Source organism: Mya arenaria, chromosome 3 (genome assembly GCF_026914265.1).
Source record: "Mya arenaria isolate MELC-2E11 chromosome 3, ASM2691426v1".
Classification (NCBI taxonomy): Eukaryota; Metazoa; Mollusca; class Bivalvia; order Myida; family Myidae; genus Mya; species Mya arenaria.
The window spans coordinates 6310759-6337497 of record NC_069124.1 but is presented as its reverse complement, the minus strand read 5'-3'; the positions used below and the strand labels follow the sequence as shown (position 1 = coordinate 6337497).

General features: G+C 37.1%; 2 protein-coding genes across 3 annotated transcripts; one reads left to right on the top strand and one right to left on the bottom strand.

Moving 5' to 3' along the window:
• Positions 1-1147: 1147 nt before the first annotated feature.
• LOC128227501 (uncharacterized) lies at positions 1148-9153 on the bottom strand. 2 transcript variants are annotated; one of them, XM_052938115.1, is made up of 10 exons: positions 9035-9152; positions 8534-8614; positions 7556-7713; positions 7235-7303; positions 6796-6966; positions 6144-6339; positions 4967-5047; positions 4571-4678; positions 4125-4319; positions 1148-1628 (listed from the first exon to the last, which is right to left on the bottom strand). In XM_052938115.1, the coding sequence occupies exons 3-10, from the start codon at positions 7651-7653 to the stop codon at positions 1548-1550; spliced, it is 999 nt and encodes a 332-aa protein (XP_052794075.1). In that variant the 5' UTR covers positions 7654-7713; positions 8534-8614; positions 9035-9152; the 3' UTR covers positions 1148-1547. The 2 variants fall into 2 exon arrangements, with proteins under 2 accessions (XP_052794075.1, XP_052794076.1); XM_052938116.1 differs by lacking the exon at positions 8534-8614 and having other exon boundaries at positions 9035-9153.
• A 2136-nt stretch (positions 9154-11289) lies between these two features.
• LOC128228466 (leucine-rich repeat-containing protein 74B-like) lies at positions 11290-23625 on the top strand. The gene is made up of 13 exons (XM_052939786.1): positions 11290-11536; positions 12262-12467; positions 15764-15796; positions 15964-16068; positions 17010-17103; positions 17909-17958; positions 18502-18580; positions 19799-19884; positions 20281-20475; positions 21541-21636; positions 21817-21984; positions 23039-23128; positions 23536-23625. Exons 1-13 carry the CDS (start codon positions 11290-11292, stop codon positions 23623-23625), a joined length of 1539 nt encoding a protein of 512 aa, XP_052795746.1.
• Positions 23626-26739: the final 3114 nt, after the last annotated feature.

Genomic DNA, 26739 nt, shown 5'->3' with positions numbered 1-26739 from the left:
CCAAGATTTATATTCTTTTATTCCCTAAACCAGGTTCACTGCTTTCATAAACGCGTAAGGAATTTGTGTTCTTTTTTGGCATTAAATCATGTTTTCTTATTAGTGTGAAACTGAATTCTTAATTGTGTTATAAATGACATATTCCACTACTAATGGTTTCGTTATCCTATAATCAAGATATACAGCCAAATTATATTTTGGCTATTGGAAGAATTCCTGTATTACATGCATGACGATACGACCACTGATCAAACAGACACTACGACATCTGATGAAAGTGGATTAAAAAGAAAACATAACAACCATCCTTTATCTTTGTCTACCATTTGTAATTTTGTTTTCTAGCGAAACTGTAAACGGACAGAAGCGCTTAAAGCCGCTGGTGTTCAAAGAAGAGGAAGTCGCCATGCTGACCGCATTCGCAGAGGCAGGGGATTCTAACGAGCACAAATCGGCCCCTCAAGGGAACTTGCACGGCGTTGCCCCACTGCCTCCTCGAATACTTCCGTCGCTGAACTAGCCCAAGATGAAAAAGAGACGTTATGAGTCGACAAAAAGAGTCGATCCTGCATGTAATTTTCCGATGTCTTTAAAGCGTTCTTCGGTTTCAGGGATTCGCTTGCCTGAAAGCCCACCATGCCAGAGCAGGACGTTTACGGTAAATGTATACGACCATGGGTACGTGGAGTATGGTCGAATACTACTGTTTCTGGGTGTGAAGCATATCAATACGCATGTGTTTTGTTAAGAGAGCAATCCCACACTTGACGCACCTTATTCGTCTGAGGTTCGATGATGACAACATCATCGCTCTGGTGAACGAGAATGCACCTGTCGGTGCTAGCTAGCTTACAGAAATCACACCCCAAGTACTGTGCAAACATCAATACTTCCAGTATTATTTTTGGTTTTGGGTGGGCGGGAGGATTATTTTCTTAAGATATAGTGTTTTTGTATTTGCGACGTAGAAATGTTTTGTTCTAAAACAGTATCAACGCATCTTGTATTCGGTTTAACACATAATTGTTTACTGTTGTATTATAACCTATATAAATAGAAATGTTGTCTTTCGATTCACGGTATCGTTGGTGTATCCACCTGGGACTGTTTAGTTGTACATTGTATAAAATAAGTTTTTATCACCAAATGTATTCCTCTTTTTTATTTAATAAAATACTAACATTGTTTTCGTTTTCATTATTAAAAGAATGCGTCCGATTGTTTAACAATAAATGTAATATAATATATTCAACTTTAAAAACACTACCCCCACTGTGTTAAGATCATTGTTTTTGTTTTTGCGTTCTTTCCTAAATATACCTTTAATTAAATTTGACGTCCATTACATATATTAAAAGAGTACATTTAAACATATATAAAATCCAAAACTAAATTACTAAAAAATGCTACACACAAAAAACGTCTGATGAACGCAACATCCGTATTTACAAAATCACATTCAGTGTTCGGCACACATAAAGTTATAATGGTTTGTGAAGCCATTTCATATTTGGAGACTGGTAGGACCGGGACAAGCTGGCAACACGTCACTGCAACTTTTTACAGCCCTGTGCGACGCCCTTGGAGAGTAGAGGCCCATTCTCTTTCAGGAAAAGGGGTGGCCATACCTGAAAAAGCGATTGTTTCCAAAAATGAACAGTTTATTAACCTAATGTTGCAGGTTGAGATATGATATTACAACTACATGAAGAAATCCTTCGCTGATCGAAAACATGCATTCCTTCAGATCCGTAGAGCTTCCGGGCATGAATAGCATGTTTGTATACACGGTCAGAACTGTCGGACAAGAAGAGCGTGTTTGTATACACGGCCAGAACTGTCGGACAAGAAGAGTGTGTTTGTATACACGGCCAGAAATGTCGGACAAGTATAGCATGTTTGTATACACGGTCAGAACTGTCGGACAAGAATAGCATGTTTGTATACACGGTCAGAACTGTCGGACAAGAATGGCATGTTTGTATACACGGTCAGAACTGTCGGACAAGAACAGCATGTTTGTATACACGGCCAGAACTGTCGGACAAGAATAGCATGTTTGTATACACGGCCAGAACTGTCGGACAAGAAGAGTGTGTTTGTATACACGGCCAGAACAGTCGGACAAGAAGAGTGTGTTTGTATACACGGCCAGAACTGTCGGACAAGAATAGCGTGTTTGTATACACGGCCAGAACTGTCGGACAAGAAAAGTGTGTTTGTATACACGGCCAGAACTGTCGGACAAGAAGAGTGTGTTTGTATATACTTTCAGATCTGTTGGACAAGAAGTGCGTGTATGTGTATATATACTTTATATGTTCAGAACTGTGGACTTGAAGAGCGTTGTAACGCCGCATAGCAGCTTCGCAGCATAATTGAAATCGTTCACGTTTATGTGGTGATTTTCAACGCATACACAGCATTTTCTTATGTGGCAAAAAGGCACACTTTCGCCGCATAAAAAATAATTAAAACACATACTAGTACAATAGTGGCTGATAAAGTTTCATCAAGATCGGACTTTTATGTCCACTTAACCCCAATTAAGAGACGTAAAATATGTCAAAGATTAAGTAAAGATCGGTATAAATGTGAACCAAACCAATTGATCTTCCTGCGAAAACGTTTGAAATGACGTTTGGCCCGACTGGTAAAAATATTTTTCAAACTTTACTTGTTCCAATGTCCATTGTAATAAGTCACTAGATATGCACATGGATTTGTAACTTCTGCACCTACCCCGGGGAATATCGAGCCTTTGAACAAATCCCATGTAAAGCCCCCGCTACCCGCCACTCTCATGCCGGGGTGGAGTGGGGGCAGTGGTTATCATATCGTACAATTAGCAAAGATGTGAAAAGCGTCAATGATTGCTAAAGGGCATGGTGTTCAACAACATAACAATAAAACATTTTTACTGACTAGGTCAAGGACCATAACACTGTCAATAATATATGTATGTATAAATGAAAAAGCGTGTGCACAACTTCACATGCCAGTGAACATTTGTGTCAAGTTTGGTGACTCTATGTGTAGTAAGGTAACTAAAGGAATATTTAAATTTTGACTGAATAAACAACAACAATATTAACGACATCACCATCGTTTTTGTTGAAATATTAGAACTTTATTTTTTAGCTTTATAATAAATTGTTAAAGATGCACTCTTACTCCCAAATAAGATTTACCACACTTAAAAATACTGTTTTAATATTCCAAAAAGGATGAATAAATATCGAAAACAATTGTTCTTATGACGGATACCGAGGTTAAATGATAGTAAAACACGTTTCTACCGTATGAGACTATATAAAGTAGACCACAATAAAATCTTTAAGTATTCACCAATCATTTATAATATTAATTTAATAATAATTTAATATTTTTGTGCTTTCTGCAATCAAATACACAATTGAAATCTTGTTATCAGTAACTAATATTTTCCATGAATGCATAATTTAGTAAGTAGTTAAAGGTTTATCAGTCAAAATTGATGTTTGTTATACATGTGTATGGTTCGATTTTAAGTAAGGGTGTCACTTTAAGTTTATCCTCTTCATGTTACAAAAAGGCACAGTTGCGCCCCATATAAGCAATTTTTGCTTTATGCGCTGAGCGTCGCCGCATAAACGTGGTCGCCCTGTTTATGCGTTTTAAATAATCGCATAAACGAAAAAAACACGTTTATGCGGCGATGCTGCTATGCGGCGTTACAGAGCGTGTATGTATGTTCGTTCAGATCCGTTGGACAGGAAGAGCGTATTTGTATGTTTATATATTCACATGAAGATTAAGCTCATACGTAATTAAAAATTAATATGGAAATAGAATAATAAAAAAATACACCATCATATGTGAGTCCAACCCATATTAGATATCGTTTCAGCTTATTGATATTAGGAGGGCAGAATGGTATAAAACATTTTATAATTGTAATTAAAATATAAATGAAAACAACTATAACTATACTTCTTATAGGGAAAGTAGCCATTCAATTGGCAAAATCTAAAGTAGGATCTTTTATTATATAAAGAAAATATTTTGTAGAGAAAGTGAGCTTTTCAGTTAAACACAACATGAAAACTAATTGAAAGGTTATCAAATGTTAAACTGTATTCTACCATGAAATCCATGAACGGTCCTCGTGCGATGTAGTCTCTGAAGATTTCCGAGTTGAACTTCCTGTTGATGACTTTAAACCGCATGTGAAGGGGCGGGTCCTGGACTGCCGCCAGCCAGCACACCTCGACGCACTCGCGGAAGTACTTCTGAACATCCTCCGAGTTGGACGGTAGAGTCACTTTGTTCTTCAAAATCTGAAAATGTAAATTAGGTTCGAAATATGATTATCTATTACATAACAAAGATTTTCATGCACATAAGTAGGATTTAGAAGAGTAACAGCTTGAATAGTGTTCTCCCTCTGGTAGCAGTAGCCCAAAGACAATGATGAATAAGTTCAACCCCATTCCTTTACAAGTTTCGCCATACGAGATACTTGTGAACAAGTTATAAACTGTTCATCCTCTTCTTTCTTTTATTTACCTTATTCCATCACATTACTTACGTTTTTGATACGGTCCATATACTTTGGTGATTTTAACTTCCTGTATTCTTTAATCTGTTGTTTGACTTCATTGGGAAGTTCGCAGGCAACTGGTGTATCGGATTCTTCCTAGAAATAACACATCCAAGAAACAATTCCTATTGGTCATACTTAAAACAACGTACAGATACTCTAAGAAGAACAAAATTACTGAGAATGCTACTTTTTTGTCGACATTGTTTAATATTAATAAGTTATTTATGAGCTAACAATATTTCAAAACCATTGTTCATGTCAGTTAACAGTTAACCCGTTACTGATAAGCAGTATTGTTTGACATGATAATGGCCCTTGACAACGAATATCTGTACAGGCGACCCTGGCACCAATACACGCATGAACAGAAGTTGTATTTACCAAGATAGGGTATTTAATGGCTTTTTCAATTCGTTCGAAAAAGTTGTCCACGGCCAATTTCCTGCACTCGTCAAACGTATCCTGTATAACAAAACAAACATACAAATAAACACAAATACATTGAATAATGGAATAATAAATACTTAAATGAAGCTGCATTGTTTGTTTTGTTTATGAGTAACCTGTTTTATGGGGGAGGCGATTATACAAATGTCTTCCTAACCCTTTAATTTCGTTATAAAAACCGGACAAAAGGAGGCGAGTATACTAATGTCTTCCTAACCCTTTAATTTCGTTATAAAAAACGGACAAAAGGAGGCGAGTATACTAATGTCTTCCTAACCCTTTAATTTCGTTATAAAAAACGGACAAAAGGAGGCGAGTATACTAATGTCTTCCTAACCCTTTAATTTCGTTATAAAAAACGGACAAAAGGAGGCGAGTATACTAATGTCTTCCTAACCCTTTAATTTCGTTATAAAAAACGGACAAAAGGAGGCGAGTATACTAATGTCTTCCTAACCCTTTAATTTCGTTATAAAAAACGGACAAAAGGAGGCGAGTATACTAATGTCTTCCTAACCCTTTAATTTCGTTATAAAAACCGGACAAAAGGAGGCGAGTATACTAATGTCTTCCTAACCCTTTAATTTCGTTATAAAAAACGGACAAAAGGAGGCGAGTATACTAATGTCTTCCTAACCCTTTAATTTCGTTATAAAAAACGGACAAAAGGAGGCGAGTATACTAATGTCTTCCTAACCCTTTAATTTCGTTATAAAAAACGGACAAAAGGAGGCGAGTATACTAATGTCTTCCTAACCCTTTAATTTCGTTATAAAAAACGGACAAAAGGAGGCGAGTATACTAATGTCTTCCTAACCCTTTAATTTCGTTATAAAAAACGGACAAAAGGAGGCGAGTATACTAATGTCTTCCTAACCCTTTAATTTCGTTATAAAAAACGGACAAAAGGAGGCGAGTATACTAATGTCTTCCTAACCCTTTAATTTCGTTATAAAAAACGGACAAAAGGAGGCGAGTATACTAATGTCTTCCTAACCCTTTAATTTCGTTATAAAAAACGGACAAAATGACCAACGGCTTCATACAAACCAACCTTTCTATTTTGCTTTTTGAAAATAAGATTATTTAATAACAAGTGGAAACAAGTAACCTTCAATACACCAAGCAGTATCGAAATAATATCAGTTCCAGAACTATTTTTCTCCAAGTCATCATAAGCGTCTGTCCATTCGTTATCATAGAGCTCGGACATCTTCTCCGCGATCTTTGTTGGCCGGTTCTGGTCACTCAGGTCCGCAATATTCGGGTTGTTGTCCCGTAACTTGCTTGAAGCTAGCGAACTTAATCTGGTAAAAATAAAGTAAGTTTGTCAAACTGAGCAGCTGTAACAAGTAACGTATTGTATGGGCTTTTATACGGCTTACTTCATCTGGTCCTAATTAGTAATTAACGTTTCTTTAATATCATTATTTATATTATCATAACTGTAATTGCTACTGTCAAAATTATGTCTTTAAGTAATCTTTATTTATTAAAATTTTATAAATACTATTTTTTGCGTAAATTGAAGAAGGTAAATAAGGCAATACAAATCAGACAACATAAGGAAACTTCATTCACATATGTCTACTCTTCGTCAAATTTCATATGGGTACGGTATCTTAAATGGTTGTCAAGTACCTATATAGCCATCATTTATCAGTTTGCATGACGACAAGGATGCCAACGCCATATCAAACACGTGGCAATACATCGACCTTTTTTCGACAAAAATGTCTGATATCAATTCACAATATTCCTACCTCATCAGCGCATCGTCTTTCGCTTTCTTTTCGTCTAGAAACTTCTGCTGAAAGTTCTCACATTTCATTTCCGCTTCCTGTCGCTTCCTTTGTTCCTCCTCCCATTTCTGACGGAAAGATGTGCAGTCGATTTGCAACTTTTCCAGCTCACGTCGTGTTTCTTCAATTTTGCTGAATTCGAAAGTGCTCGACTTTTAAAATAGTTATTAGTTTTCAAGTAGTGCATGTATACTTTAATGATTTTATCACTTAACGCTATTAATCAGGTCTTACTAATTTTATCTCACGAAAACTATCATGTTATGACAAGCATATTGAACAGCTATGCGCAAAATCTTCACACTATACAAACTCATAACAAAACATAATGACAGGTACTTGTAATGTTTATATATGTTTTAAATGAACAGCTACGGCAAGGTCCAGGTTTCCAACCTACCTCCGCTTCAGTGACGAAGCTCCTTCATGTTCATCATCATCACCTCGCCTTTTTGTAACTACTTTAGGACTGAAATAATTTCATGTACGAGTGAGCGATTGATGCATACAGTGTTACCACGCGAGTTCACCGAGTTGGTGTACATTGAGTAAACCTCTGCATCGTACCAAGCAGTAAACAAACTAAGGCTTCTAAATTGTATGAAAAGCCAAACAGAACGAGATATAGTTCAAGTGATGTCATCTTGGCTGAGTGAAATACCAATATTTTCGTAACACATTTACATATGATAAACAATTGAAATCTGAACAATGTTGTGACCTGGTGCTTCCGGACGCGGCGTTAACGGGACTGTTTCCGGCCGGTTTCCGCCCCCGTCGTCTAGCTCGCAGAATAGTTCTGTGTGTGTTTTGTTCCATGTTCTGAAGTTAAGTCCTGTGGTAAGTACTCCTTAACAAGTATTACTATGTGGTATTTATCTGAAACAGTAAGTACAGGTTTCCAAGTCTGATTTATTCTTGTATAATATGAAATAAGATTGTTAGCCAGTTACTCTACAACCACATAGAGATGATAATTTGTAAATGATATAATGTTCTATATCTTATTAACACATAGTGGTAAGACGTAATAGTCGTCTCATTGTTCATGTTTTAACAAATTCCAATTGAAAGTATGCGTTAATCGAACTTACGTATGGTTACGTTAACGATGCGACAATAATAACACGGCATGTTAAGAATTGAGGGCTCAACGCTGTGTATCTATGGCGAGGACGATTGGCATAAACGTATTGCGTTTGTTGCACAATAAAAAAACCGGTTTCTGTCAACTGGTAAATAGCCATGATCATACACAATGCGTATAAATGTTAGCTTTTAACGCTTAATCTCTTAATCTCTTGACTTCAGTCAATAATTTGAATCCTGATTGAAACGATGGGAGTAAGCGTCTGTGTCCCGTCTGACAATGGCTGGTAGTTGTAAATGATATAAAGGTGGGATTGCATGTTCTTAGCGGCAGTGACTTATAGAAAGTTGGTTTCTTTAAACTTGTGTATGGAAGTGGATATTGAACAAAACATTTACCACAGTTTTCCACTTAATTTCACTTTTAAAACGAGCATTTTGGACTCGATTGAGTTGCACTATGATGCTTGCAACGCATTACAACCAAACAAGCACAATATAAGTCATGAGTACGTCACACAAATGCCTGACGTCGTATCTTAGGTTTTGAGGTTTGGATAAATATTTACATGATACAATATTTGTCTAATAAACTGAAATTTCCAAATACCTGTTGTAAAATCATGAAATTTGGCTGTGCTGTTTTATATGGAGATGATCTTATTATTTTTTCCAAACGCCAGACCCCTACCTATAACAAAATATGTAAGACAAATTCATTAATTGATTAACATGATTTCACCTACATATTGGGATAAATAAACAACAACAGTTTATTGGGTTAAACGCATTGTCGCGACTCTGTTTGTTATGTATACGGCTCGTATATCAACTTTTTATTTTCCCACCTCGTTCCGTGAGTTCGGCACTTTGATTTCAGTTTATGACAAAAACACCAATGAGGAAATTTCAGAAAACCAATATATGTACAGTTTTGCTTTCCTGCCCGAAACTGAACTTCACATGCTCACATAAGATTTAGTTAAATTATAATTATATCAATTATATATCGATGTTGGACAATGTTGTACATCAATTACCTGCACACATAATACAGTACAATAGAATTACTATTTTCAGTCATTCAAGAGACAAGTTAACGTTAACTTACAAAACCATGTTCCGAGTAATATTCACTTTCGACGACGTTTTAATTTCTTATTTCGATTTACCTAATTCCTGGACTTAAACACAATGGAATAATACTTCCTCGTTAAACCGAAAGTAAATATAGGCCAAGGGAGACAAATGCAATTATGACTGAGACGACTTTTCATAACCATTGATAGTATTAGGATCTTTGGCTAACAAAACTTGCCAATAACCTAGGGATTCATAAAAACATCACATGGTGACAGAGGGTATCCGAAGCGGTGTATACATGGCATGTGTGCTGGTATTTGGTAAACATAAAGGGTATTTCTAAATGGTCGATGAATTAAGAAATTTGTTTGGCTATTTGCCATGGACATTGGACACATGTTCTGGTAAATATACTCCCTCAAATCCAAATAAAAGCCCTCGGCACACAACCTGTTCCACTGGTACAGTGGGTAGGGGTAACGTTCCCGCCCCCATCGTCCGTTGAGTGCAACAGAAAGGAATCCCGAATTGTTGAATGAAATACTTATCGCCGTTGAAAGACTGAATCTTTTTATAAACAATATGGACGAGATTAAGGTGCTGAACAGTACAATTGAGCACGTATATGGTGCTCACCTCGAGTTAGTTAACCAAAGGGTATGCTTATAAAAGCATAGATACAGAATGTTTATTGACGTGGAATAAAAACCTTGATTTCCGAAACAGTTGGCAACACACCGGGTACAATATTGTGACTTTTAAGTGACAAACTCGAACTTGTAAACGAGCGTTTCTACCTTATTTGGGGCCCGTAGATTCGGTTGTTGTTGTTAGTGTTAGTGTTGTTTTTTGTTTTTGCTGTTAGACATGTTCACAAACCGACTTTATAAAAGATTCCGCAGGTTTGGGCAACATATATGATATAGCAATATGTATGACAAGGACCAAACAATGGACGACACCATCCTCCGTTTTGTCAGAATACACCACCACGTTAACCACGAGCAGACACACACCTCGATTTAGCAGAAGCACTCTCCGTGCTGGACATATGAGTGTAGCTGGTAAGTGTGAAAGTTGCTTTTCTTGCAAACGAAAAAACACAATCTCATTGGTACTTTTGTCATCCACTTGGCATCTGGTCATTAATTCAGAACTAATAGATTAGCGTAAACACTTTCTTTGTTTCAAAGTATATGTTTACATGGTTTCCTTCAAATCGCTATCAAGTTTTATACTGAATAGAATGAAGTGTTTCGTTTTAAAGCATTTAATCCATATACCTTAAACTTCTCTATGTCTGGACGCTACTCTCCGTCCGCGAGATCAAAAGATTACAGTATTTAGATAATCATTTGCTTAACTGAATCCAAATACTAACTAATGGCGTGAGGGCGAAAGGGCACGAAGTAGATTTGTGCAACTTTTACAACGCCTTCAATAATATACTAACTCGTGACCCTATCAGGGTATATTATTGATGTGCGGATTACACGATATTTTGAGAGTGGAGTGCGAAAATGTAACACGGCCATGAGAATGTCCTTATTGAAGATGACGAGATTTACTAACAGTTCTATAGCAAATTCATAGGAATTTCACTGCCGAAATAGTGAGTTATTTTTATTAATAAAAAATATATGTGAAAGATAACAAATGTTCGTACTATAATTTATCACTTCTCTTATCGACTCAACTTTCCGTGAGGAGCAAAATGACATTTTTTAAATGTTTTACACAAAAGATGCATTATTTCATTTGTTCGACAAAGCAGATGTATGCGTTTATTAAATTGATTTGTGCGCGTTTTTATCTTTTCAAGATTACATTTCTTAATTTCATAACTTAAAGTTTTATTTGTAGACGTGTCTTATGTCTTTTTCCGATTAATTCATAGTTCTGGAAATTTTGCTTAATAACGATTGCTCTTTCGTGCATTTTGCATGAGGGAAGTACATAATATCGGAACTTTAAGACAACATATGTTTTCCGACGCAAGATTTTGAGAGTGCTCCGTGGATGGAATTTAGACGGTACCATTATTTCTAATTTGTCAAAATCATTGCGTGTTTGCGTGCTTGCGTGAGTTTGTGAGTGCTTACATGCTTGTGTGTGCGTGCGTGCGTGTGTGCACTGCAGCAAATAATGTAAGAATATATTTTATAAAGTAGCAAAACACTTTCGACTTCGATGTGCGGTACTAAGTGTCTCTTTTAAAAAGACTCCAAAATCATTTTTACAATTTTAGGAACAAAAAAGAATTTACTAGTTTCCACGGACAAAATGTCCGCTAACCCTATGCGCACATTGTCACGGCGGACCACCAAGGTCTCCATAGAGACAAACCGGAAGTTACCTTCGGGAAAAACTGAAGGCCCGGAGCGCCCGAGCCGCGAATTGACACGCCTGTCACACCTGGATCTAACCGTACCCGCCCGCCGAAAAGATGGATCCCGGCGCCAGCGACGCGATATAAACCGGGCACCGACACGTGAGAAACCAGAAGGGGATTCCATTTTTGATAGCGACGGTAAAATTACGTTTAAGGAAAACTTCATAAAGAACCTATGCGTTCATAACACGTCAAAATATACATATTGCCCTAGTAGTTTATGTAGAGAAAACCTGACGTTGAATTTATTCTCTGCAGTCTGATTGTATAACCAATATGAAACGACGATTTGCGTATCCGCCATTCTTTTACAGTCGTTAAATGTCGACAATAGATTTTTATGCTTACTATAACGTGAAACTTAAAAAGTTAATTTTAAAATAATTGAAATTACAGAAAAAATGTATTGATTGACAAGTATTATTTATGCGTTCATGCATTATATATATGAACGCTGAGGCGCCATTTTGCAAATTTTCCAAGAAGCGCGTTAGCGCTGCATTGATTTGCAAATCGCGCCCAAACGTTCATACCGCATATAGAACGATAAGAATCAATCTTTAATTAAAGTTGCAATATTGCATACAAATACAAATGAGATTACTGTTCCGTTGAGCGTTCTTTGTTACTAGCCATACGTTAAATTTAAAAAAGAAAGTAATATGCATTAGACGATATATTCTATTGTTTGCAGAGAAAACGTAACTTTTAAATTTTACAATCAACACATATTGTAACATTCGCAAAGTTCGTATTCATTTTCAGTCTGCACAGAGGTAGTAAATGAATGATAATGAATGTCGAGTTTGCTCAGCTTTTAAACAAAAATTTAAGTTTTTGTATGCTTATTTGGTCAACTACAGATGAGGAAACAATAATTAAATCGGAGGAAGAATGGCTTGAAAACCGATACTCCAACAGGGGAAAAAAGGTCTACAAATACTTGTGCAAGAAGTTGAGGCGCCTTCCCGTTACTTCCATTATAAAGCAGCTTGGAGGGACAAATGTATCCATTGCCAATTTGAATCTGAATGCCAGAGATCTGAAGCCCTTCTTTGTTGCCTTATTCGTGAGTAAAGCATTTTAGAATGTTGCTCTTCGTTTGCCATTATGTTGACTTTTCCTTTTGTGATATTTTAAAAATGCGCCTCGCAACCATTCGTAAACAAGAATTTGAAATCAAACATGATTTATAGAAAATGAATCGTTGTAAGTTAACACCCAGTCATGGTTAAAATTTTATGCGCATATTGAATGTTTTGTATGTATGTTTTGACAAGAATTCACTGATAGACCTAGCGGATTCTTCAACACCGATGAATTTATAAAAAGGAATCCGTGTGAATTTTGTGCGACAGCACAATCTAGAGATTTGATCAACTTTTTAATAGTTTGATAAAGCCTTATTATCATTGTGATATTTGTAATTAGAGAAAATAATTAACGTCACAACTGATCATTTGAGCTGTCAGTTAGCATTACTGCATCTTAAATTTCATCAGGATTATTCACAAGGTTATATTTGAAAACATTGTAAGGAGTTTACGTTGTTTGATAATGTCTTAAGTTGACCTATAATTTAATAGATCTGTATTGATACAAATAAACCCCAGTTCAAAATTAGCGTCTTAACTTAGCTGTGTGAAGTTAGCTAAACATACGACATTGGACATTGAACATTCAAGATCGAATGTTGTGCTGGTACGACATTGGACATTGGACATTCAAAATTGAAAGTCGTGCTGGCACGACATTGGACATTGGACATTCAAAAATGAATGTCGTGCCAGCACGACATTGGACATTGGGATTTCAAAAATGAATGTCGTGCTGGCACGAAATCGGACATTCAAAATCGAATGTTGTGCTGGCACGACATTGGACATTGGGATTTCAAAAATGAATATCGTGCTAGCACGACATTGGACATTGGACATTCAAAATCGAATGTAGTGCTGGCACGACATTGGACATTGGACATTCAAAATTGAAAGTCGTAATAGCACGACATTGGACATTGGACATTCAAAATCGAATGTTGTGCTGGTACGACATTGGACATTGGACATTCAAAATTGAAAGTCGTGCTGGCACGACATTGGACATTGGACATTCAAAAATGAGTGTCGTGCCAGTACGACATTGGACATTGGACATTCAAAAATGAGTGTCGTGCCAGCACGACATTGGACATTGGACATTCAAAAATGAGTGTCGTGCTAGCACGACATGGGACATTGGACATTCAAAAATGGGTGTCGTGCCAGCACGACATTGGACATTGGACATTGGGATTTCAAAAATGAATGTCGTGCTAGCACGACATTGGACATTGGACATTCAAAATCAAATGTTGTGCTAGCACGACATTGGACATTGGACATTCAAAAGTGAAAGTCGTGCTAGCACGACATTGGACATTGGACATTGGGCATTCAAAATCGAATGTTGTGCTGGCACGACATTGGACATTCAAGAGTGAAAGTCGTGCTAGCACGACATTGGACATTGGACATTCAAAATGAATGTCGTGCCAGCACGACATTGGACATTGGACATTCAAAAATGAAAGTCATGCTGGCACGACATTGGACATTCAAAAATGAATTTCTTGCCAGCACGACATTAGACATTGGACATTGGGATTTCAAAAATGATTCAATGATCGAATGTTGTGCTGGCACGGCATTGGACATTTAAAATCGAATGTTGTGCTGGAACGACATTGGACATTGGACATTCAAAATTGAAAGTTGTGCTGGCACGACATTGGACATTCGCCAGTCATAAATGAATATCGTGCAGGCACGACATTGGACATTCAAAAATGAAAGTTTTGAATTTTTTTGAGATATTGTCTTAAAATTATTTGAAAAGGGTTAGAGATCACAAAACCAATTACTCATTATGAATTTATAAACACCAAGAGAGCATTGTCATTACGATTCCATCGCAATATTTGAAACTTAAGCATGATTCAGATAGACATGATGTCACATATGCAGAGAAAGATTCAAATGAATATACTTATGAATGGTCGTGGATTATATGTAGACAAACAGTGATAATGCTTTCGAAATGGCATACTTTAATAAGCTTAATTGTTTACACACCACTGCTACACATCCAGTACCATTTATAAGCGAAGTGAAGATAACTATATTCACAGTATACGATGACATATGGAAAATATACACATGCATTGATGATTCCAAAAAAATATAATTGTAATCGTTCCTACATCTACTTTATCTGGTTTGACGTATTATATCACGAAATATTGTCAATGAGCCGATTAAGTAACCTATTACTGCCTGTCGACTTATTTTTTATCGACTCAATTAGTCACAACATTCGATTTTGAATGTCCAATGTCCAATGTCGTGCCAGCACAACATTCAATTTTGAATGTCCAATGTCCAATGTCGTGCCAGCAAAAAATTCGATTTTGAATGTCCAATGTCGTGCCAGCACAACATTCAATTTTGAATGTCCAATGTCCAATGTCGTGCTAGCACAACATTCGATTTTGAATGTCCAATGTCGTGTCAGCACGACTTTCAATTTTGAATGTCAAATGTCCAATGTCGTGCCAGCACAACATTCGATTTTGAATGTCCAATGTCCAATATCGTGCTAGCACGACTTTCACTTTTGAATGTCCAATGTCCAATGTCGTGCCAGCACAACATTCGATTTTGAATGTCCAATGTCCAATGTCGTGCTAGCACGACTTTCACTTTTGAATGTTCAATGTCCAATGTCGTGCCAGCACAACATTCGATTTTGAATGTCAAATGTCCAATGTCGTGCTAGCACGACGTTCATTTTTGAAATTCCAATGTCCAATGTCCTATGTCGTGCTGGCACGACATTCATTTTTGAATGTCCAATATCCAATGTCGTGCTAGCACGACTTTCACATTTGAATGTCCATTGTCCAATGTCGTGCCAGCACAACATTCGATTTTGAATGTCCAATGTCCAATGTCGTGCCAGCACAACATTCGATGTTGACGTCCAATGTCCAATGTCGTGCTAGCACGACATTCGTTTTTGAAATAACAATGTCCAATGTCGTGCCAGAACAACATTCGATTTTGAATGTCCAATGTCCAATGTCGTGCTGGCACGACATTCACTTTTGAATGTCCAATGTCCAATGTCGTGCCAGCACAACATTCGATTTTAAATGTCCAATGTCCAATGTCGTGCCAGCACAACATTCGATCTTGAATGTCCAATGTCCAATGTCGTATGTTTAGCTAACTTCACACAGCTTCTTAACTTAACATCTTTAAGTTCGATCGAATCGCCTTGAATACTCATGTTACTGATATCCGTATTATTTTCATTAAATTGCAGGAGCTGTATGCCAATGATGATACTTCTAAAAAGGTAGCCTGTCCATCTTGATATGTCAGTATAGTACAAAGAAGTGCTTGGCTAGTATTAAAATATGATAGATGTCACTGTATGACACTGTAGTGAAATATTGAAAATACATAAATTTATATTTTTAGAAGTTTGTGAAAACAAGACTTTCTTACTGATTATTTTTACAGCCGAAAACTCTGGAAAAACTGTGTTTGGATGGAAACAGAATCATAACAAGGCAGATCCACTACGTCATAGATATCGCGCAAGCGCACAAGCCACTAACAGACCTGGTAATGATTTCCCATGTTATTGCAATTCATTATGCATAGTTGGCAATCAAACTTTGCCTAAACAACTATAACGTTAAGAGACTATTTTCAAACCATCAGCTCATGTAGATATTAACACATGTTTACCGAATTTCAATCATGGTAGCCAGGCTCATTGTGACAGATGTTCTCTTTAACCGCGACTTACAGAAATAGGTTATACAGTTAGTATCAAATATATAATTATTTTGTATCATGCAAAAGTATTTTATTACAAAGGCTGAAAATGACCTTTAACATGCCTATGACTTTCGGACCAGCTTATACACATGGAGTTGTCGTGTACCGTATAGTAAGCTGGGGAGTAGTAGATTCACTAGCGGATCCAGCGGGTTAATGTTTTCTTGGGAGAGGACCCCCCTCCCCCTGCCAACATATTAAACCAAATAATTTTCGGTTCTGATGGAGGGCCACACGTCAAAAGGTTACGCACAAACTTACGCCCCCTCTAACGTCGAATCCTGGAGCCGCCCCTGAGACCTCGGACAGTCACGAGCTTTGCTTTGTTATTAAAGTATATAGTGCCTGTAAAAAATCAATCAGGTATTTGTGCTGTATCATTTATCTGTTAAGAAAACGATTAGTGTCTATAATGTTTGCCTGTATGCAGTCACAGCATGTCAAATTGTACAAGGTTAGAAACAAGGCATATGTTGTGCTGAACAATATCATTTGGAGTGACAAAGGGAAACGTCTAAGAACTTGTGGAACTAGAATTTGACCGTGTTTGTGCACCAAATTTCGAAACAATGAAAAACAAAGATATTTTATTTAGTGTTTAATTTGTAAGTTCACTGTCCGTTATCTCAACAGATTAAGCCTGAAGGTATCTCGAATAAAAGAAAAAAAATTGCTTGCTGTGGTTCAATTCTTCGTTATACACCTATATGACCATGTTTCAGTCGCTGGTAGGATGCTCTCTCTGTCCCGGGTGTATGGACGTACTGGCTGAGTATTTGGTCGGGAATACCAGCATACTCAGACTCAACGTCAGCGGTATGTATAACATACTTTTGTAACATTTCACTAGATCTATTGACGTGAATTGCTGACGGGGTCATTTGGAACAACAAACACATCTATGAAATAGCAGTCTTAGGATGATTGAGGACGTGTTCACTGACAATAATGCGTTTTTAACAAATATAACTTCGAACTTTTGTCGTTACGTATGGCGTAAAGAGACAACTCAACGATTATTCTTATATTCAAGTATTTAAGGGTTATTGAACATAGCGTCATCTTACCTACATAATAAAATACCTCTTTAAAACAATGTGTGTGTGTACTGCCCTTTGTTTCATTTAAAATGGTGAAGAAAAGGAAAAGATATCTTTGTTTTTAGTCATCAACCGAAGCAAAATGTTGCCTTCTGACTTAGCATATATGACGTAATTGATCATGTTGTATACACACACCGTAAAAGCCGATGTAAGAAACGATCGCAGCGGTGCATTTACAGTAACGGTCACTGAGCTATCTAAATCAAACCAAGGCTGCTTAGTATGATAATAGTTTTTTTCCGTACATTTCTCTTTCAGATTCCAATTAAATACATTTATAAAAAGTTGGATGTGACCTTAAATGTGTCCTTAACTTAGATCAAATCTGATTACCGACATTATAAAATAATAAATTTAACTGATTAGGCCAAGAGTGTAATTCTAACAGGTTAAAGTCTGACAACTTTCAGTCTTTAAATCTGTAATCCGTTATTCCATACTTTGTTTACATGTTCACACTTAATGGAATTAACCTCTTTAAATTGGATAAATGCTTATACATAAAACATTTGTTTCAGATAACAACCTTACCGACAATGTAACCAAAAGTATAGCCAAGCTTATAGAGGTACGAGCGTTTATCTGCATATTAATGTTTAACATGTATATCAGTATTGTGGTCAATAGAGACGTGTTAACTTCTATCTGTGCAATACGTCATCCGGATATGTGTGCATTGTGTTTAAAATGACACGTGCAATAGCCAATGAATCAGCAAGTGCAATTTTAAGATAAATAACGTAAACGACTTTTAAACCCTACTTAAACCTGTGAATAAAGCTACATGTACATCTTTATATATACGTACGAGCGTGGTATACGCTCTCGAATTTCGTTATGTAACCTCACACTTATGTATTACCCTGAATATCGTAAGCAATACAATTCACAACCCGAAGTGAAATGTTCAAATGGACCAAATATTGCATTTAAACGGTAACCCGGTTACCCGAGACATCCGATTTTAAGACTGGATCATCACAGCCAGACGGCTAGGTAATCCATCGGGTTACCAAATAAAAAATAAGATCCGCTCTGCATTTATTTTCTTTGTGTTTAAAAAAACTAACATAACCATGACAATGCTTTCATACATTTTTCTCTTTTACAGCAAAATGCGTCCATACAAGAGCTTGTGTTACGAGGGAACAAGTTGGAGCAAAGTGGTTCCAGATTTGGAGAAGCACTTGGTACTTTTGCGATGTTCTGTTTTAAAACAATTGGTGAAATCATTTGACAATTTTTAACGTAAACCATTGTGTACAGTTGTTATATCCCATATGTTAACTTTATAAAAGTACCATCATACGTTTTTAATCGTATTCTCTTCGTTCTGATCACTAGAATATTTTCGTCTTCTGGGTTTTCAACAATGCAAAGCGGTGGGAATGGATGAAATAAAAAAAACATTACAAAATCTTCTTTCTTAAAATGTGCTATGCCCTCAAAATACCAACATTTGTATTAAAGGACACGTGTTTTTTTACATGATTAAATCTTGAGATTATAAAATTCTGAATTTTTAAATTTGGTGTTTTTGGGATATTCAGGCACACATCTACGTTATGGCAAGCCCTCAATATTATTTTTTTTTTAAATTCTCCAAAATACTCCCCACCGTCGAATACCCACAATAAGCTACTACACTATGCTTCGTTGTGTTCCGTGAACGAGTTGGCTAGGAACATCAGGATCATGTTTTCCCGCAGATAAAAAATATTCTGACGAATTGGATTTGAGCCTATGCTATACATATTTATTTGACCACTCGCCTATGGAGGCAACTGACAATACAGAGTTATTGAATAGTTTTTAATTGTAACATGTAAATTAATTGGAAGAAGAGATGACTCCCCGGCCTCATTTATATTCATTAAAACGATATTTCGTCTGACAGTCAATTGTCCCACGGTATGTATGAAGTTTACCGGAATAACGTACCGTGGTTGCCGACGATGAATACTCCCCAAATTTACTATTTTATCTTTGCCTTCTTCTATTTCAACTCATCGTCTTCTTTCTTCCCCTCTTCCTGTGTATTTTTCCAATCGTCTCCTGAAGAGCTTTACCTACTCCATTCTTCTTTCAAATTGTATCCTTTAAATTTTATCATCCGTTGCCGTTTCTTTAATGGTTTCACTTACCCAATCATTCCTGTGCCAATGCTTTCTATTAGGATGTAATACTGCATACACTGAACTGTTTGGTTCTTATAAGAATCCGCTCTTCTTGTTCCACCGATAGACTCCTGTCGCAGTTTGCTTATCTAAATAGTCCGTGCCTTCTCATCGTCATTATCATTATTTTCTACCTCCTTTGTCATATCTGAATTCTCTTCATCTGTACTTATCATTTCTATTCCTCACTTATGGATTATAAAATCCGATTACTGCTATCTGTTTTATAAGCTGAGAATTCTACACTAAAGACGCTGGACCTGAGCTGGAACCACATCCGGGGCAAGGGTGCAATAGGACTGTGTAAAGGTCTCGCGGTGAGTAAATATTATCTTTAATTCGACTATGGCATGTTTAACGTTTGCTTTAAGTCTGATCCTCTGATAAGTGAATTTCTCTGTTTTCACTGTAAACTTTGACTTAAAGTTTCGGTCCTAATTAATTTGACTACAGTTTGATACTAGTAAAGTAGACAGCTCTGTGTTCAACGACCTAATGATATTCATGACGCAGGCGTATTGAAATTTACACCAGTGATTTTTTGTCTATTCGGCTTAACGTGTCGTCTGAACCTCCATTTCATTATTGATAGCTCTGGCACACATTATATTCATATGTGAGAACCAAGTCACTACATTGAAATGTCTGTGAAATCAAGGCGGACAATAAGGACAAGAATTTGAACATTATTATTAGCTTAATTCATGCTTCAGAAAAACGAGACTCTAGAAACACTGCTGTTGGCATGGAACGGTTTTGGTTACGATGGTTGTAGCGCCATGGCGGATGCCTTGTCACAGAACACCACCTTGCGGACACTTGATCTGACGAACAACCGGATACAGTCGCCAACCCTCGTTCAACTACTTCCTGGCCTCCAGAGAAATAAAACACTGGCGGTGCTAAAGGTAATTCAGACCTTTGCCTTACTTCTGGTTTGGCAGGTATTTGAAATTTGATTCAATATCATTACCCTCGACCTTTAAGGACTTGCGACAATCAATATGTGCTGCGATCAAACACAGCCTTTTTTGCGACCCAGGATAAAATGTGAATATTATGTCGGCGACTAGTTTGCGATTCATCATACGACCATTTGACGATTGTTGTGCGATCATCAGTAATTGCTTCTACGACTGTCGGCAACTGGTGGTCGACTGAGGGGCAAAATTTTGAAGACTTTTAGACGACAATCATAAATTGGTTGTTGAGTTGTTGTCAATGATCGTACAGTGGTTGTCAACCTGTTCACGATCATTCTTCGAATAGCCCGAACAAACATCTCATTTTGTAGACAGGGGCCAATGTCTTTTCCGTCTGTCTTTGGTGGGACAGCACACTTAAACTCTCAGGTAAGGGCCTCTTGCCGCTGCCCAATCTCTTCGTTGTATTTGGCGCAATATGTTCTTGCTGCAAGTTTATAGCTGATTGTTCGACATATATTTAAATAATACATAGTTGAGGCGGTGATCGGTCTTCCTACTGGTCGGCAATCTCTCGCCAATTGGTAGGCACTAAGTGCCGATTTATGGCGTTAAATGGGAACAATATATGTACCACTCGATAGATGAACTAAAAACTAGTTGCCGATCGAATTTAGACCAAATAATACCTATTCGCGACCAATTTGGTTGGCAAACGGTCTCATTTGCATAGTCGAAGACCCCAGGATGACTAATTTAGTCAATCAATCAGTCGCCAAACAAAAACATCATGTTACAGACATCCAGCAATTTTAGCGACATCTAGTAACCACCGGTCGCCGTAGGTCTTGAGTTGGGCTTGGGCAATATGTGACTGGGGCACAACATGACCATGCAGAGCATTCAAACATACTGCTTCCGGTTGGAGTGTTTTTGTGGTGGATTATTTTTGTAGTGTATTTAACTGTGAATCTAAATGTTGCCTAAAATAGCATAAACAGTTAGGGGTGAAGAGTATAACATTGAGATACAAATTATGTATATTTGCAGCTTTCTCATAACCCAATCACGGCCAACATGACGAGTGTCTTGATAGCGAAAATTTATGACTCCAAGGAAAGCAACTTAAAAGAACTAGATTTACAGGTACGGGTTTGGGTACATTCCCTTTATAGTTAAATACGCCTGCTGATCCCACTTTATGAATCGTATAATTGCCCCTAAAGTAAGAACATATTTATACAATATTTGAATACAGTAACAAATCTATGCTACCAACTTCTGAAGCATAATCACTGTACATGTTTATCCTTCATGTCCTATCAGGGTATTGTTGTCGACAAAGAGTTCGATGGGATCCTTCAATCCCTGCAGAAAGAGCGTCTGTTCTTATGTGCGTACGACCAGTCCCTACCTCTTAACAAGGGACCAATCCCCATAGACCCCAGGAACGTCTTCAACATTGATCCAGTCCGCATCGTATACTATATGAAGGTTTGTAGCTGACCAAATCCGCAAATCCGCATAATATTATATGAAGGTTCGAAGCTGCCCAGTCCGCATAATATTATATGAAGGTTCGAAGCTGCCCAGTCCGCATAATATTATATGAAGGTTCGCAGCTGCCCAATCCGCATAATATTATATGAAGATGAAGGTTCGAAGCTGCCAAGTCCGCATATTATATGAAGGTTCGAAGCTACCAAGTCCGCATAATATTATATGAAGGTTCGAAGCCGCCCAATCCGCATAATATTATATGAAGATGAAGGTTCGAAGCTGCCAAGTCCGCATAATAATATATGAAGGTTCGAAGCTGCACAGTCCGCATAATATTATACGAAGGTTCGAAGCTGCCCAATCCGCATAACAATATATGAAGATGAAGGTTCGAAGCTGCCCAATCCGCATAATATTGTATGAAGGTTCGAAGCTACCCAGTCCGCATAATATTATATGAAGGTTCGAAGCTGCCCAATCCGCATAATATTATATGAAGGTTCGAAGCTGAACCAATCCGCATCCTATACAATATGAAGGTTCGAAGCTTGCCAAATCTGCATCCGATAGTATACGAATGTTGAAAGTTCACCTTATCCGCATATTATACTTAGCTGACCCTATCCGCATCCATACACTATGAAGGTTGGCAGCTGCCCAATCCTATTATTTAACGCATTGAAGTATTTATTCACCTCTTGTGCGTGCATGTTCTTGCGTGCGCGTGTGTGTGTGTGTGTGTGTGTGTGTGTGTCTGTCTGTGTGTGTGCGCGCATTCGTGTGCATGCGTGTGTGTGTGTGTGTGTGTGTGTGTGTGTGTATGTGTGTGTGTGTGTGTGTGCGCGCGCGCGCTCGTGCGTGCTTGCGTGCGTGCGTACGTGCGTGTTCGTGTATTTGTTCTTTAGCTACTCGGTCCTCTTGCTCAATTTTAATTAAACATTGTTTCTTTCCTGGTTTTCACTTCAAATATTTCCAGTTTTCGTTACAAGTAGGATTAAGGGACTCAATAATAGTTACAAACTTATTTTTCTCACATTGTTTTACGTAGGAACATCTACGGACAATCGATCTATTGCTGAAAGTGGACGCAAACAGAGATTTCCTTCTGACCAGAGAGGAAATGAAATATGCGTTCGAGGTAATTTTGCGTACCAAAATCTTGTGTACTTCATAAATATGATCTTACCAGCCTAGATGTAATGTCATGAAAACTAGCCACTATCTCTCGTTTTGGTGGCTATAGAGATGTTTATTTGTTCGGTAAAAATAAATATCATGTGTTACGGTCAAATCGTTTTTTTATTTAGCAAATTTATTCTTTTGGGGTAAAAGTATTTTGTTTGACGTGTTCTATGTTGTGATAGATGGGGTCGATATTGGCATACCAATTAATACAATGAATGAAGCTATCACACCGAGATATTCATTATCAGCATGTGTTTCCTAATTCTCTAATGATACTAGAGTTTTAACTGATTATTAAGTGTGTCAGTATATTCTGTAATATGTTTTCCCAAATTCGATATGTTGTGCTGTTATTTACAGAGAGAAGGTTTCCCTATCAGCGAGACTGCCATGACCGACGTGATGAACTACCTCGATACAAACAAGGAGGTCGAAGTGGATCTGCTGTAGGTGGCCCTATATATTTCATGCATAACCTTTACCCTTATAAAGAATACCTTAGCCTTATAAATGTGACCGTCAGTCTTGAAATTTAAATATTACCTTAAGCATACTTAAAATGTAATACCCCTTTACCCCTTTACCCCTAAACGTGTGGCCTTCCTTTCATTCTAATTTATGACTAAAGTTAGCATGTCTCACTGTTCTTGAATGTGTTTATGTATAAGATTCACGTTGTATGTCTCCCTTCTTGTTAATCCCTGAATGGAGGCAAGTGGTAGTCGCACTGTCCGTCCGTTCGCCCGTATTTTACTTTCGTGTCGTGGCTGTTACCTACGCAAAAGATTTATAGGATTTTTGTATTGCTATTTTGTGTCTCGGCCTTTGTCACTTTGTCACTTTCAAAACTTTACAAAATTGAACAAAACAGTGGAATGTGTGTCTGGCATAACTGTCGCCTCAGAAAAGTCGACGTCATACTTAATAGGTTAATGAAGGCCTATAGGGATTCCATAACTGAATGGCAATCGGATTTGGATCAAAATTTGGATAATTGTAGAACAGCACGGGTCTCAACGCAAACCAATCAAGGTCGCATCGTGTGTCTCAGCTTTTACTTTATCCCTGATTTCGGATCAAGACATATTTTAATAAATTTAAAAGTTGACCAAATTTAGGTCCATATTTCAGTCATAATTGCATAATTGAATTACCATCCTATTATATAAATGAATATCAGTCCAATTACAATGCCAAGTCGGGGTCATTTGTCCCGTTCCTGGTGCATGTGTAATACTACTACCATAACCAGTTAGCAAAAGTGCGGTGGCTTGATTATATTGCACACGTTCTTTATGATGTGGTTTGGAGTATATGTGCTTTTCAAGCGCTAAATTTCTCTGAACGTCAACCAGTTAAAGGTTGTGATTAATGCCACTTGAAAACGGAATTAAAAGGTTTATTTTCACAGGTGCAGTTGCGTCGTGTTGATATTCTTGTTATGTCATATATTTTCAAAATGTTTGATCCTTCTCAAAATATTTTTCATTCTAGGATGTCAGGTTTACGACATGAACTGAGCCATTTACATATCAGATTAAATCGGCCACAGAAAAGGTTTTATTTATAGACGCTTAACATAAAGAGATGAAACTCCTTTCTTAACTAAAAGATACTTTTAAACTAAAGGGACAGGACACGACATGGGGTAATGTACAAAAGAAAGAGGACAGAAGAGAAACATATCATGCGTGTACAATATTAAGGATTATTTTAGCAGTTTTCACCAAACCGAATCGTGACCCTTTCCCCTTTGAGAAAGACCAGCTAGTCTTGTTTTCCTATCTTCTCCTTTGCATTCCTGCTTTTTTGCTTTTAAGAACTTACTACGTACGCTTCGGAGCGAAAACAAGGGTCAAACGTCATGGACTATTAACAGTACATACTAGTTTTAACATGCTGGCCGAGCAAGGCCTTATATGGCATGGACTATTAACAGTACATACTAGTTTTAACATGCTGGCCGAGCAAGGCCTTATATGGCATGGACTATTAACAGTACATACTAGTTTAAACATGCTGGCCGAGCAAGACCTTATATGGCATGGACTATTAACAGTACATACTAGTTTTAACATGCTGGCCGAGCAAGGCCTTATATGGCATGGACTATTAACAGTACATACTAGTTTTAACATGCTGGCCGAGCAAGGCCTTATATTTTCTGTAGATTGAACAAACTATCAAGTTTATTGGATTCAGCTGTTTTTGATCATTGAAAATCATGTTTCATACAAATGTCAGTGCCACCAATGAAGAAATGAATGTAAGCGAATGTCAAACAAATAATGTTATGTATTCCCCATTAGCTCTATTCTGAGCCGCTCTGCTCTGCTGTGGTGGTATTCAATATGCAACTTAAGTCAATCTTATGGTTATACATAATTTACTTTATTCACTATATTGGTTAGGTATTTATAACAAGTAAACACTAATCCGATTAGCTACATCATTCTTAGATCCAATCAAGACATATATTGAATACCAGCTCTTGACTGTTGGTCCCAATGGACATTCTTCGCGGATTAAGCTCACTTAAGTCACAAACCTTTGCCAATAAAGTTTATTTAAATGATTTTTAAAATGCTCATTAGTCCACAGATACACTAAACGTATGTTATTTGATATGATGTTTGATTAACCTTCTTTGAAAATTATAATATTAGTTGGCATATTTAAATATGAACAATTGTTACATTATATTAATGATGTTGTGTTAAGCGATACTGAGTCCTGGATAGTATACTGTCCATACAAAACATTTTAAATTTCATTTTAAATATTTATTAATTCATATTCAAATTATCTGCAAGTATTATGTCACTCAATTTCACTATTCCATGCAATAGTTATAAGATATTTAAAAACTGTTTTAAGTTTAGATTTCTAGCGGTTATTTATTACTTGAAGTAATTTCCTTCAAGATGTCCATTGTTTAATCTTTAATTAAATGTTAACGTAAAAAAATATCAAAGGTTACTGGCACCAATATCTCAAAATACTTTAGTAATTTCTCAATCTGAACTCATTTAACCACAGAACAGTCTTACATGATTCATTATCGCAATTGTTTTTGCATACAGAATAACCTTATTTTGATATCGCAAACAATCTTATAATCTCTGATAGAAGACGTTAAAATGATATCAATATGTAGCATTTAATTGTGTTGTGATAGTATGTGGTAATATGATCTGAGATTGACAAGTAGTTCGTTGGTGAAATTAGAGCCTGATCTCTTCTCATTCTACCTCTACAGCGAGTACATAAACGGGGAGAGGCGACTAAAGCGGCAGTTACTGACGGAGGACGAGGACGAAATGCTAAAGGAGAAGGAGACAGACCGGAAATACTCCCGGATGTTCGCTTCCACTGATCGGAAGGGGCAGCAGCAGCAAGCGGTGCAACCACAGCCACGAAAGTTACCTCCAATTAACCGGCCGCCAATATCCTGATTGTTGACCAATTAAGGCGTCGTAGTCCCTGGTGTTGCTATATACGAACACATACAATCTGTGATACTGTAAATCGAGGTGATCAAATGAAATAAATCCATTTTGTAAA